A 13,813-nucleotide genomic window follows, 5' to 3' on the forward strand; every position below is an offset into this window, starting at 1 on the left:
AGGCAGCTGCTCAGCATTTTACCCAAATGGGTTTTATTTCCAGACCTGTTGTCGTCGTAAAAGCTCCTTGTGATCTAGTGCTGGAAAAAGCAGTCAAGGGACCCCGTCCAAATTCTGCTCTCTCTCATGGTGTTTGTCCTCCCCCATAACTGTATTAATGATTTTTTTTATGCTGGCTGATCAACTCAGGCTTGTTTTCTTCAGCAAGAAGTGGGTGGAGAAGGGAAGCATGAAGACAGAAAATGTTACAGCCCAGTGAGAACGTAACGATTCCTGGTTTGTGAATTGAAATACTTCATTACCAGTTTTCTTGTATCTCATCAGCCCAGTGTAAGAAGCTGCAGGGAGCCGTGCTCGGTACACCAGGCCTCCTGCTCTTGTAACACTTCTCCTGCTCTCTCCCACTTACACTCATCTAGGATTAATGTCTGTAAGTAAAACTCAGTTTGCGTGAAGTTCCCAAGTCTTGCCCACGTGCAGTACAGCTCTCGTGCAAGCAGTCAGCACAAACACATGAGTTTTGGCCTTTTTTACTTCTAATATCCTTCCACAACCAAGTGTGCTCGAGGGAGGAAGCTTTTCAGTACTTACTTTGACGACAGCTTGGCTCTGTGGTTCAAGCTGGATCTCTCTTCCACCTGTGTGGGCAAGTAGTAAGGTCTGCAGGGAAGCTGTCCTGTTTGCTGCCTTAAAAAAATGTTTTGGGTGAGTCAGGCTGGAAGGAATGAAATATTCCTCTCCTTAACATGGGTATTAGTGAGCTAAATCAGCGGCTTTTGAGCTGTGAGCCTTTTACAATGGCTTCTTGGTGAACGTTGCTGTTCCTCTGTGCTAGATCTTGGCACGGTCTGTGGGAAGGGGAGAAGGAGCAAGTCAAAAACGAGGAGATTGATGGCATTATGGTATTACACCACAGCACAGAAAGGCAAGGGCGTAGGGAGCAGTTGATGCTGGATCCAGCAAACCTTTTGGCATAGACAGATCTCCAACCAATCAATTTTCAATCCTGTCCTCACGATGAGACTTCAGCTCTTGGTGCCCGCTTCCCTACCCTGAGTTGGGGCTGTTTTCCCCCCTTCGCTGGGGTGTGGTGAAACGAGGTATTTCCAAAGTGCTGGGAGATCTTATGCAAAGAGCAGTTACTGCAGGAACTGCAGGTGCTGCTCTCAGACGTCCTGCGGCAGGACCTGAAAGTCCTGTTGAAATGCTTTGGGCTGGGGAAGGCGTTAATCCCGAGGGGCAGGGCTTGTGCCTACCTGCTCAGGAACGCCTCCAGCCTAAGGAAGAGGCTGACCCCTTCTCACTGCACCGTGCTGCCGAGTGAGACCAAGTGATAAATGCTGGCTTTTTTATTTCTTCTTCTTCTTATTATTGGTTGTGGGTTGGTTTGAAACGCCAGGCCATGCAAGGTGAGGATGTGAGGATGTTAATTTTAGGCAAGGGTTTTCTCCACAGTCATGCTTGCTATTACTCACCCGTCTGCTACGCTGAGTGAGTCAGCTCCAAGTGCTGCTCTCCTGAGCCTGAGCTGGAAGCTGGTATTGCAGCACCCTCCTTGCTCGGGGTTGTCTGTGCTGACTGCTCCACGCTGGCATGGTCGCTGCTGCGTCCTCCTGGCTGCCCCGGGACAACAGGCTGCTGGCAGGTGAATCCTGGAGCACAAGGTATTGCTTTGCGTTGTGCTGCTGAAGCTGAGCTGTGAGCCTGGCTCAGCAAATGTGGTGGATCTACCTTTTTTCTTTGCCTCGCTCAGGTCTCTGCAGTCCCAGAGCAGGCAGCACCTGGGGGTCTGGGGAGCTGAGCCCTCCTTGCCCTCATTGTGAAAGCTCCTTCCGCCCCCTGCCCGCTCCCCTTGCTGCCCATTTGCAGCGTGGCTTGCCAAACCATCGCAGGGTTTGCGCAGTCATTGGAGCCAGGGTTTAAAAGGAGAAGTGAGGGAGGGAGGGATGTGTTGAAATCAATTTTTTGACCATTTGCCCGTTTCCGTTCAGAGCTTCAGATAAGGACCGGCGGTGGCTGCGGGATTAGCAGGTGGAGAGGTAGGAAGATCAGCAGCTCCTTGTGCTCGCGGGTCCCTTTGTACCAGGCTTTCATTTAGAGAAAAGATAAATCTTAAAGGCTGCAGTAACGCTTGCTCTCTGGCGACCTGTTTGCTCTGGTACCCTGGAGCAGCAGCTATAACCCCTATCATTAGCTATGGACCCAGTTTGTGCCAGGGCAGCTTGCAACCCTTTAGCCTATACAGAAAGAGGTGAATTATTTTTAAAGGGGATGGAGGGGCTCGCTCCATATTGTGCACTATATATATCTATACGGTGCGTGCCCCTGGCAGTGATCGTGGGGGCAAGCTGATGTTGGGGGCAGTGCTGGTTTGGGAGGCAGTGATTGCTGTCAGTGTCCTTTGGCAGCGTGGGGGTGCGAGGTCCTGCAGACTGCCTGCAGGCTTGGGGCATTCAGCTCGCTGGGGTCATCCCTGCTAAGCAGAAAGCTGTGCTACTTCTGGAAGCTGCTCCCGGTGCTGGGGGGGCGGGGGGGAGGCGTTGCTCTGCCCTCGTTGACTTTTTGCTGGTGAGAAGCAGCAGAGGTGCAAGCAGCTCAGGGTGCTGTGCCTGCTGTGCCTTTATCCCTGCGGTTGCTCTTGGCTATGACAGATTTTGCTTTTGCAACCAAAGCCAAGCGCAGAGACGAAAGCATTTGTTTCCCAGCAGCACCGTACGTCATCAGGCCTCTGCTTTATCCTGACAATAGCAGCCTGCAGTGCTGATGTCCCACATCAGTGCTCAGCATTTCCATCTGTAGCACAGGGCAGGGCCTCCTCCTCTGCTCATCCCATCCACTGCTTGCCCAAGGTGAAGGGAGCACCTATAGGATCAGGGATTCCTATGGGCCGAGCCCAGGAGAGCCCTGAGCAGCACTAAGGGCAGCGCATGGCACCCTGAGCAGGGCAGGGAGCAAAGGGCAGCCCCAAAGTGGGGAGCAGAGGGGACGTGATGCTGAGCTGAGCTCGGTTCCGATAGGCATCGGAGGGGAGGGCGCTGCTGGCGCGAGCATCTGCGTGCTGCCATCAGATAAAGTGTTTACAGGAACGAAGGCAGCCAGCAGCCCCGGGTTCTTGCTCATTTCCTGCTCTTTGCTCAGAGAGCTGCACTGCCCGGCAGCAGGATGGCTGCTGCCCACTTCCAGCAAGGAAAACCCCGTGGCTGTCCCCATCCGTGTGTGCAATGACTGCATCAGTTCTCAGCCCAAGCTTGCTCGCAGTCTCTGCGTGCCGTGGGGTGTCTGCATGCTGCAGTAGTTCTCACCTCGCAGCTTTGGGGCTGCGCTGCAGATCCCATCCCATCCCATTTCCATTGCTGCCGTCGACTCCTGCTCTCTGTGGGGTCCCCCCCCCGCACTCATGGGGTTCTCCGGCCCAGAGCAGCCCGGACCCTCCATGGCAGCGCTGCGTGTCCTCCCCACCTCCCATGGCTTTTGCCTTCTCGTGACTGCTTTCACCCGCTCTCTCCCAGCCCCTCGCTCACAATTAATGGTTGAATTTGGAGGTGACGCCCTCCCTTCACCCCACTCCTGCCCCACGGGGCCGGGTGCTGCGTGCTCCTGTTCCTCTCGTGCGTTTCCGTTTTTGCTCAAGTGGCCGCGGCGCGATAGGGGCTGCGGTTTCCTCTGAGTATGTGAGCAAGGGGAAGGCAGCAGCGCTGGGGGGGGGCGCCCAGCCTGGCCCCGGGATGGCGGCTGCTGGCAGAGCACCCGCGGGGACCCTCCCCAGGGAGGAGGAGAACCCCGAGGTAGGTGCCGCGGGATTGGGACGGCGCTCAGGACGCGGCGGCCCTGGGAGCACAGCGTGGGGCTGCAGGGTGCAGGGCTGGCTGATGGGGATGGACGGGGAGAGCGTGCTCAGGAGGAGGAATGGGGTGAGCGCGTGGCCAGAGCGGATGCGTGGCGGTGCTGGTGCTGAGGGAAAAGTGGGAGTGAGGCCCCCAAACAACAGCAGTCCCCCAGCTGCCAGCTCAACTCCCCCCTGTCCACGCCGTGTTCTGCACTGCAGCCCCCGCTGTGGGCGGTGTTAAGCCCGCGGTGGTGGCGGAGCAGAACCCAGCGCAGATGGCCGGGGATTACGGCAGCCCTGGATTTGCCATAAGAACACGGTGATGATCCAGCGGGTGGGTTTTTTTTTTTTCCCACTAGGAGGATCCCAAGGTCACTCCGGGTCTCGGGTTGGGCTCGTCCATCCCCCACAAACACCCCAGCCCAAGCTGAGCTGGGTCTGTGCACAGCACAGGAAGGACCAAAAGAGTTTCATACGTTTCTGAAATATGAGATTCTTTTTTTTTGAGTCACCTCATTGCACGCCCAAGGGGCTCAAACAATGGGAGCTGTCCCACGTGACACACAGCACCGTTATGGTCACCATCCCCGGGTGACAATAGGTGGAGGGAACGATGGATTTCCTTCCGTTGCCTTAAGTGCCACTGGGGCATCTTCAGGATTTAATGGCACCTTTGGGATGAGCCCACCCTGTCCCCACTGCCCAGCGCCGCTGTGCCCCCAGTCCTGATGGGAAACCCCTCCTCCCCCTCTTGTTTCCCCAGATGGACCTCTCCCACCGCTTCTCCAAGCAAGAGGTACGAGCGTGTGGGCTCCCGGGGTGGCATAGCTGAGGCCACCAGGGTGCGGGGACAGCACCTTTGGGTGCAGGATCAGCGCCTCGCTGCCAGCATCCCCTGGGTGCACTGGGGAGGAGGGCAAGCGTGGATGAGGGCAGATGCGTGCCCGTGTCCCCGCGATGGCAGCGATGTGACGGCGCTGTCCCCGCAGCTGGCCCTGCTCTACCAGGAGGTGCTTTACACCATCCGGCACCGTTTGGGCAAACCCCATCCCCAACACGTCGCTGACCCCCAGGAGCTCTGCGCCTACGTGCAGAAGGTGGGTGCTCCCCTGCGGGACCCTCGGAAGGCAATCCCTAAAGACGCCACAGGGTTGGGAATAGCAGCAGGGTGGTCAGAAGCTTCTCCCTGATGAGCTTTCCCAGCCTTCCCGCTGCTCCTTGCCCCTCCAGCTGGAAAGTCCCTGGCTGCCCTCCAGCCACTGCCAGCAGGGCCGCATCCATTACCAGCCCTCATGTTTGTAACAGGCTTTCGGCATGGATGCGGAGGAGCACAGGGCCATCATGCAGCAGGTCCGGGAGCTGGAGGTAGGGAGCGGGGTGGATTCTGTGCTGGGGTGCTGCTGGGTTTGGGTGTTTGCGTTTGGGATGCCCCAGGTCTGTGCAGGGGCTGAGGCTGTTTGTGACAAGGGGCACTGAACTGTCTCTTGGGGTCAGTGACACCCCAGGACCCTGCAGAGCCCGCAGTGGCGTCACCTCCTGGTGTGCATCCAGCAGCAGACATTGTGGCTGCTTTTCCCCTCTGTTAAGCAATCTTTTCTCCCTGCCAGAGCCCAATTTTTTGTCTGAAAGCAACCGTGAAGGAAGCCAAAGGGATTTTGGGTAAAGACGTCAGCGGTAAGCGGAGCTGGGTGGGTGGCTTTGCAGAAAGGGGACAGCTGCTGCGCACAGCAGGGATAGCACTGCTGGTCCTTGCAGGGTTCAGTGACCCCTACTGCCTGCTGGGCATCGAGTCCAAGAGCCAGGAGCCGGCCCACCCCGACAGCAAGAGGAGGCTGAAGGCTGTGGTCAAGGACCTCATCCCTGAAGACCAGATCCATCGCACACAAGTCATCAGCCAGACCCTCAACCCGGTGTGGGAAGAGACATTTATCCTGTAATCTGCCACCCCTCCATCCGTTGCTACAAAGGGGTCTCAGGGCTCCCAGGCTGCGTGGGGTGGGTGGGATCTCCATTTCCATCTCTCCATCTCTGCTTCCACCTCATCTCATCTCCATCTATCTCCGCTTCCATCTCTATCCATCTCCACTTCCATCCCCCCCTCCCGAAGGCCGTTGTCCTGCCACATGCTGCTGGTGCTGCCGCAGTGACAGCTGCTGTCCGTTCCTTTCAGGGAGTTTGAGGATGTGGAAACAGCCAGCTTCCATCTGGACATGTGGTGAGCGCAACCGGAGCAGGGTTCTGCCTCCTGGCACAGGGCTGGGAGGGTCAGGGGGGTGACCCTTGGGTCTGCACCCATTACAAAGCCCCCAAGTCCCCTTGGGCCCCGCTTCCCCTTGCAGTGTTCTCCAATCCCATGAATTCCTTTTCCCTGCTGTTCTGCTGCTCATTGTGCTCACAGGGACTCGGACACGGTGGAGTCAGTGCGGCACAAGCTGGGCGAGCTGACCGACCTCCATGGCCTCAAACGGTGCGTGCTGCCACGTGGGGCTGAGGAAATCGTGTATCTGCTTCCTGGGTTCACTAAATGTCCTTGAGAGGGAGGGAGGGAGGGAGGGCAGCAGTTCTCTGCTATCCCCACACCGCCTTGCTTCTCCCAGATAACAGCCCGTTGGTGGCTGTGCACATCCCTTCACCCTCTTGCTCCTGCCTTTCAGGATCTTTAAGGATGCTCGGAAGGACAAAGGGCAGGATGACTTCCTGGGGAACGTGGTCCTCCGCCTGAAGGTGAGCCCTGGGGGTGAGTGAAGCCCGGGGGAGGCGACCAGGACCCCAGCCCCTTGGCAGCACAGCTCCCAGATCCCCAGAGTGATGCCATGTCCCCAGCATGGTGGGAACAGCTCCCTGCCCCTCTCCTCTGTGCACGCAGGACCTGCACTGCTGGGATGACCGATGGTACCAGCTGGAGCCGCGCACAGAGACGTACCCCAACCGGGGCCAGTGTCACCTGCAGTTCCTGCTGACCCACAAGAAGGTAGGAGCGAGGGAACCGTCGCCCTGGCAGAACGAGTCACCCTCAGATCCCCATCCTTCAAGTCCCATCTCTGGGACCAGAGGTGTTGACACACTTCACACTTTGACTTGAGTTCGGGCAGGGTTCTCCAACCCCACCCTTTTTGGGTCCCTGTGTCCCCAGCTCTCCAACTGCTTGGGCAGGGGATGGTTATTGCACACGTGCTCTGCACGCATTGTCTCGTTCCAGCGGGCCACCACCTGCAGCCGGACGCAGCCGAGCTACACCGTGCACCGCCACCTCCTGCAGCAGCTGGTGTCCCACGAGATCCTGCAGCACCAGGTGCACCAGGAGCAGCAGGGATGGGATGGGGGATGATGCCCTTGGAGGTGCCACATTGGCATGTTGCACCGTGACGGGGTCAGGAGGTGCCTGGCCATGCCTGGGGCCCCATGAACCACGTTCCCAGCCTGGAACTGCAGGGCTCCTGACCTGGCTGTGCATCCTGGCAGGCCGGCAGCACCGCCTGGGATGGAGAGCTGAGCCCGCACGCCAGCACTGTGCTGTACCTGCATGCTACGCAGAAAGATCTCTCTGACTTCCACCAGGTCATGGCGTGAGTATCCCCTCTTGATTTCCTCATTCTGGCCTTGGGGAGCCCTGCACCAGCCCCTCGGGGCTCACCCCAGCCTCTCCCCAAATCCCCAGGCAGTGGCTGGCGTACAGCAAACTGTACCAGAGCCTGGAGTTCAACAGCAGCTGCCTGCTGCACCAGATCACCAGCATCGAGTACCAGTGGGTGCAGGAGCGCCTGCGGCCGGAGCAGGTGGGACACGGGGAGGTGTGCCCCTCGCACCTCCTCCTGGCTCCTGGCCACAATTCCCTCTTTGTGCTGTAGGAAGTGCAGGAGCTTGTGGGGTATGGGGCTGCCCAGAGACCTCAGGGATGGGCTGTGGGGCATTGCTGGTGGGCAACCAGCCACGGGACCAGGACACACCAGGGAACCCCTTTGCCTATGGGAATTTGTTCCCCATCACACAGAAGCTGCTGCTATCGCCCTCCTCCATCACTGCCCTCAATCCCAAGCCCAGCGAAAATTAAATGTGACCCAGTTCCTGCTGCCTCCCCATGGCCTGTTTTCCCAGGGCATCCCAGCACCCCGCTGAGATTCGGAATGTTTCATGCATAGCAATGAGCTTTCAGCACAAAACTCAGCTCAGTCGCTCCGGGGAGCAGTTCGTGGGGGCATCAGGAGAGCAGCAAGAGCCTTGGGCTCTCTCCTACACAGCACCATGGTCCCAACACCATGCACAACAACGCGTTCCCTTCTTTCTCCCAGAAAGCAGAGCTGGCAGAGTCCTTCCAGTCCATGCTGACCTATGGGGTGTCCCTCATCCGGAGGTACCGCATCATCTTCCCCCTCTCTGTCTCGAGGTCCACAGAGAGGCTGCAGTCCCTGCTCCGGTGAGTCTGGTTGTTGGGAGGACTGTTTGAGTAGGGTCTCCTGGGGAAGAGGTGTTGTCTTGGAGGGGCTGGTGCTTGGTTTCACCAACGATTCTCCCTTTGCAGGGTCCTGGTCCAGATGTGCAAGATGAAAGCTTTCAGAGAGCTGTGCACACTCAGCCCTGACCTCCCCAAAATGGTCTCCGAGGCGCTCAAGGTAGTGGGCCCTGCTGTCCACCCCCTACCCCTCCCTGGCTTCCTGCAAAGCCCCACGGTTGGCTTGGTTCCCCAGCTTCAATGCTGTCACACCACGGCTCCTCTCTTGCAGTCAGGCACGACAGAGTGGTTCCACATGAAGAAGCAGCATCTCCAGCCCATGGTGAAGGTCAGTGCTACAAGCACAGTGCTCCTCATGTGGATCTAATGATAGCTTGCTACCCCACAAGAACAGATCATAGAAATGAATCCATTCTGAATGGAGCTCAGGTCATCTCAATATCGCTGAGCATCCCAAACGAGCTGTTCCTTCTTTTTCAGAGCATGGAGGAAAATGGCAAAGCCTTGGCCAAACTCCTTTTGGAAGTGATAGGAGATCTCCAGCAATGCCAGAAAATCTGGAATAAATTCTTCATCAGGTGGGGTGTGGAGCTCGACCTCTCCAACCACTTTTCATTTGACCAAGAGCAATGAGCACTTTGATGCTTCGTTCCCTGGTCCTTGGGTTCCACCTGCGAAAGGAGATCATTGAGAGGTCCCAGTCCTGCCCTGCAGAGCTCTCCTCTCCCTAAGGGCATAGGATGGGCTGGGTTTGCTGGGTTGGGGCTGGCTCCTGATTCTGTTTCTCTCTTTGTAGCACCTTGAAGCTGAATCTCTTCTCCATTGCCTACCTGGAGCTGGAGAGCCTGGTGAGTGATCCTGAGGCTGCTCTGCACTTCTGGGGCTGAGGTCTAAAGCCTGGCTGAGATATTTAGCCAGCCTTTGTGCTTGGCTTCTTATTGCAAGCCCAGAAAGGAAGAAAGCCAGGGCAGTTCCATCTTTCCCTGAACGCCCCTGGAGTCACCATCATTATTTATCAATTTGCTTGATCTGAAATGCCACGTGAAAGGGAGTGCCATGAGCTGACCCTCACTCCATGGCTTCAGACAGCCCATGCCTTCCCAGCTGGACCCCCCTAGCTCCGTGCCCCATGAGCTGCCCTTCTCCCCTTTGCCACTGCCAGGTCGCCGAGCATGTCCAGGAGCAGCTGCGCGATGTCGGCACTGGCATGTCCAAGCCCACGGCTGAGAGCCTTTTCCAGCTCTACCTGAACCTGCAGGAGCTCTACAGGATGAAGGACTTCCTCCCAAAGAGGTACCAGCCGGGCGGGGGGGGTGCTGGAATGGGACACTGAGCAGTTAATTCGGAGGAACACCAAAGCCTTCCCTCTCACCCTAATTCCACCCAAGAGCAGGCCTGGTGTTGGAGTGAACATCACCAGAAGGGCTTCAGGTGATGATCCTTATGGGATCCTTAGTTGGACTTAATGATCTTCATGGGCCCCTTCCAACTCTATTCTATGACTCTAGGCTCGTTTCTCAGTGGGTTTGATGGGGACCTCTATGAGGGGAGTTTTCTCCTTATTCTGTTTCTTGTGTATGAGATGATGGAGGGTTGGTAGCCCCATGCCATTACCATGCACTGGGAGAAGCTGGTTTCTCCATTGGCAGGGATGGGCCGTTGGCTCTGAGCGATTTCCACCAGTGGTTCAAGGAAGCTGTGCCCCAGTGGCTGCAGAAGGCCTACAGCATCGCACTGGAGAGAGCACAGAGGGCTGTGCAGATGGACCAGGTAACCCAGGAGGAGAGCATCTCCCCCAGCATTTGGGGTCTCACCAGCTCCTTCACACACTCCCACTGGGGTCTTTTTCCCATGGTTATTTACTCTTCCATGGGCCTCACCCCCATGCCTGTTTCATGGCACTGATGCCACCATGGAGGTCCCTCTTGCAGCCTGGGAGCAGGCTGGTTGCTCTCCCTGTGTTTTGTCCCATTCCATGAGCCCTTTCTCCTGGCCTTTAGAAAGAGGGGAGGGAAGGCAGCTGTGGGGCTGGGGGCTCCTCGCCCCTTTATTCAGTGCTGTTCAACATCGGGATGGAGAATGAGGGGGAAGCTGGGCCACTTCATTCTCATCTCCTGCACTCCCCAAAGTGGTCAGGTGATGAGACAGGGTGAGGGTGTAGGAAGGATCTGGTGGTGGTCCTAAAACAAAGGAGCAGCCCTCCTGTCTGGGATGACTCAGTTGGGTTTGCTCTGTGCCCTCCCAGCTGACGCCCTTCGGGGAGCACAACAAGCACAGCACATCCACCGTTGACCTGTCCACCTGCTACGCTCAGATCGTGAAGACCTGGCAACAGCTCAACTGGCCAGACCCTGAGGAAGCCTTCATGATCATGGTGAAGCTTGTGGAGGTTTGTGCACTTGGGACTGGCAGACAAACAGAGGCAGCAGGACTTTTCCTCTTGCTTTTGGAGATGGGTCCCAGTGAAAGGATCCAGTGTCTCCATGCTGCCCTGTTGGTCCCATTTGTTCCTCCTCCACCCTGCAGGATATGTGCAAAATCGCCCTGATGTACTGCCGGCTCATCAAGGCGAGGGCTGAGGCTCTGTCACTGAGCGAACAGAATGAGGGTGAAGCAGCCAACAGGGTTGGTATCGAGGCAGGATGCTCGGCTTAGGGGGAGGCAGTGTTTGGCTGTTGTTTCTGAGCAGATGAGCAGCCAGTATCCTGGGTCTGGCTTTCATGGGGAGCAGCTGGTCCTGATGGCGGTCATTGTGGAAAATCAGGAGGGAAACGGTGTGGGTTTGGGGAGAGGGATGGGATGGGTATGATGATAGGGCAAGGGTGGCAATGAGGATGGGAAAGAGGATGGAGATGAGGGTTAGAATGGGAATGATGATAGGGATGAGGGTGGAGAATGAGATTGGAGATGAGAGTGAGGAGGAAGATGGGAATGAGGATAGAAATGAAGATGGGAATGATGATGGTGGTGTTAATGTTGGGGTTGGAGTTGGGGTGGGGATGGGGGTGGGGATGAGGATGAGGATGGAGGTGGGGTTGGAGCCAGAGGGATAACTTGAGTAATGACCTTCCTGCCCAGCTCTGCATCGTGGTGAACAACATCAAGCAGCTGCGGCTGCTCATCCTGAAGCTGCCACTGCAGCTGGACTGGGCCCAGCTGGAGCAGCGCACAGGGGCTGTCATTGACCAGCAGCAGATCCAGCACACGCTGCACCACCAGCTCGACAGCACTGTCTCCTGCCTGGACCATGAGGTCCAGGACGTGGTGCAAGCCCTGGCCACCAAGGTGACCACCTGCCACCAGTTGCCCTGCACCTGGCCCGAAGTGGGGAAGGTGAACCCGAGGGGGTGGAAATAAACCCCATTGCCTCTGTGTGCTTCTCCTGGCAGCTGGAAGCGGGCATCGCCAGGCACATCCAGGAGCTGTCGGCCTCCAACAATGTTCAGGAGCCTGAGGATGTAAGCACCTGGCCCCAGCCCTCCAGCTGTGCCCTGCTGAATGCAGCCCCTCCCGTGCCCTCCCCAATGCCCCTCTCCCCCTGTGCAGTCCATCCTCCCTCTCATGAGGTTCCTGGAGTCGGAGCTGCAGTATCTCAATGAGCACCTGGTCCAGGAGAACTTCAAAAGGTGACCAAGGACCCGTGTGGGGCTGAGCTCAGCGGGATGAGCCGGTTCCCTGCGTGTGCTCTGCCCCGCTCACTGCCCCCTCCCTCACCCTGCAGCCTCCTCGCTCTGCTCTGGCATCACACCTTGGCTGTGCTCACAGCGGCTGCGGGGCCACAGGTCCCCTCGCTGCAGCACTGCAGGAAGCTGCACTGTGCCCTGAAGGTACCTGGGAGGGTGGGGGGGTCCCTGGGTGGGTGCCTGGTTGCCACTAACAGCATCCTCCTCCCCAGAGCCTGGAGCTGTGCTTTCACGCCGAGGGCTGCGGGCTGCCACTGGAGACCCTGCACAGCACCGCCTTCCTGGTATGGTGCTATGGGGACCAGGATGTCCTTGGGTGTTCGATGGGGAGGGGTGTTCCCCAAGGCTCCAGATGCTGGCAGTCACCCCCTCGTCCTCCCCACAGACACTGGAGAGCCGCCTGGCCCTCTGCTCCTCCACCAGCCGCAAGCTCATCCAGAAGTACTTCAGCAACAGGATCCAGGAGCAGGTGGGAGTCAGGATGGGACCCCCACCCCTTCCCAACACAACCTGTCCACGGCCTCCCCCAGTCCTGGGCCTGTCAGGAATGGTTTTACCCCAGCGCTGGGGTTTGTGGCACCGGGGAGGATGCCCCCAGGACCCTGTAACAGCCCCTGAGCCTGTGCCACGCTGTGCAGATGGACGCCAGCTCGGAGAAGTACGGGGCCGTGACCATCAAAGCGCTGTACCGCCCCTCGGAGCAGAAACTGCGCGTGGAGGTGCTCAACGCCGCCAACCTCATCCCATTGGATTCCAACGGTGAGAGCCTGGGCTGCGGCCCAGGGTTTGCCTCGGTGCACTGAGGGAAGAAGGGGATTATGTCCTTGTGTGGGGTCACCCTGGGCCACGTGGGGCTGTCCCAGCCCCCTGGCAGGGCCGTGTGCTCTGGATGATGCCCAGAACCCCCCCCCCCGTAAGCGGGGGGCTGATGACTGCACCCTGCCAGGCTCCAGTGACCCCTTCGTGCAGCTCACCCTGGAGCCCCGGCACGAGTTCCCCGAGGTGGTGGCCCGCACCACCCAGTGCAAGAGGAACGAGCTGCACCCCCTCTTCGACGAAGCCTTCGAGTTGTACGTAGGGCTCGGGGCCCACCAGCCCCCACCTCCCCATCCCTACCCTGCAGATGTGGGTCCTGGGGTGGGGTTTCACCTCCTGTCCCCCCCACCCTGGGCTGATGCTTTGGGGAGAGGTTGAAACACAGCAGGGGAAGGGGAGGGTGCCCCATGGGCTTCCCACCCTGAAACCTCAGAGGAGGTTGGGGGGCGGGGGGGGTGGGTTGCTGCATGACGGGCTGAGCTGTCCCTGCATGTCCGACCCTGCAGCCTCATCCCCCCCGAGAAGTGCCGCCAGGACGGGGCCTGCCTGCTGCTCACTGTCTTTGACTACGACACGCTGGGGGCCAACGACCTGGAGGGAGAGGCCTTCTTCCCACTGCGCCACGTGCCCGGCCTGGATGCTGATGAGGACCAGGCCGACATGGGCTGGGTGCCCCAAACGCGCCTCCCGCTCACCCACCCAAAACCAGGCGGTACGAGGTGGAGGGTCCCACCTCCACAACCAGCCCCATGCCATCCACCCCCCCCCCCCATCCCACATCTCTCCTTTCTTCCCCCACAGGAGATGAGATCCTGCGGCTGCTGGAGTGCAGGAAGGGGGACAAGGAGGCCCAGGCCTTCGTCAAGCTCCGCAAGCAGCGAGCCAAGCAGTCCAAGGAGACGGCGTGAGGGGCAGAGGGCCCTAAACGTGGGGGTCCAGAGTGGGACACCAGCCCTGGAGCCTGAGCCCGGGTGGGGACAGGAGGTCCTGCCCCAAGTACTGCCCCCTGTGGGGCTCAGGAGGGGTTGGGGGTGGCTG

The 13,813-nt window shown here is 58.5% G+C and overlaps 1 protein-coding gene across 6 annotated transcripts; it reads left to right on the top strand.

Annotated features, from left to right (window-relative positions):
• UNC13D (unc-13 homolog D) lies at window positions 9–13,807 on the top strand. 6 transcript variants are annotated; one of them, XM_021415206.1, is made up of 33 exons: window positions 9–1,664; window positions 1,992–2,039; window positions 4,590–4,622; window positions 4,816–4,923; window positions 5,132–5,191; window positions 5,434–5,500; window positions 5,582–5,759; window positions 5,997–6,041; window positions 6,225–6,293; window positions 6,481–6,550; window positions 6,693–6,797; window positions 7,026–7,118; window positions 7,289–7,392; window positions 7,485–7,602; window positions 8,116–8,240; window positions 8,346–8,436; window positions 8,548–8,604; window positions 8,757–8,854; window positions 9,073–9,124; window positions 9,439–9,569; window positions 9,926–10,046; window positions 10,522–10,665; window positions 10,803–10,901; window positions 11,355–11,561; window positions 11,666–11,734; window positions 11,823–11,902; window positions 11,998–12,103; window positions 12,172–12,243; window positions 12,345–12,428; window positions 12,598–12,718; window positions 12,906–13,029; window positions 13,282–13,487; window positions 13,577–13,807. In XM_021415206.1, the coding sequence occupies exons 3-33, from the start codon at window positions 4,590–4,592 to the stop codon at window positions 13,681–13,683; spliced, it is 3,144 nt and encodes a 1,047-aa protein (XP_021270881.1). In that variant the 5' UTR covers window positions 9–1,664; window positions 1,992–2,039; the 3' UTR covers window positions 13,684–13,807. The 6 variants fall into 6 exon arrangements, with proteins under 6 accessions (XP_021270881.1, XP_021270882.1, XP_021270880.1 ...); XM_021415207.1 differs by lacking the exon at window positions 1,992–2,039; XM_021415205.1 differs by lacking the exon at window positions 9–1,664 and having other exon boundaries at window positions 1,688–2,039.

The sequence above is a fragment of the Numida meleagris genome, chromosome 17 (assembly GCF_002078875.1).
Source record: "Numida meleagris isolate 19003 breed g44 Domestic line chromosome 17, NumMel1.0, whole genome shotgun sequence".
Classification (NCBI taxonomy): Eukaryota; Metazoa; Chordata; class Aves; order Galliformes; family Numididae; genus Numida; species Numida meleagris.

Bases quoted from the DNA above. Each gene is read 5' to 3' on its own strand.
- UNC13D (XM_021415203.1), top strand. From the start codon at position 3,726: ATGGCGGCTGCTGGCAGAGCACCCGCGGGGACCCTCCCCAGGGAGGAG. The intron at 8,605-8,756 runs GTCAGTGCTACA...CTTCTTTTTCAG, and splicing joins ATCTCCAGCCCATGGTGAAG to AGCATGGAGGAAAATGGCAA. The intron at 11,735-11,822 runs GTAAGCACCTGG...CCCCCTGTGCAG, and splicing joins ATGTTCAGGAGCCTGAGGAT to TCCATCCTCCCTCTCATGAG.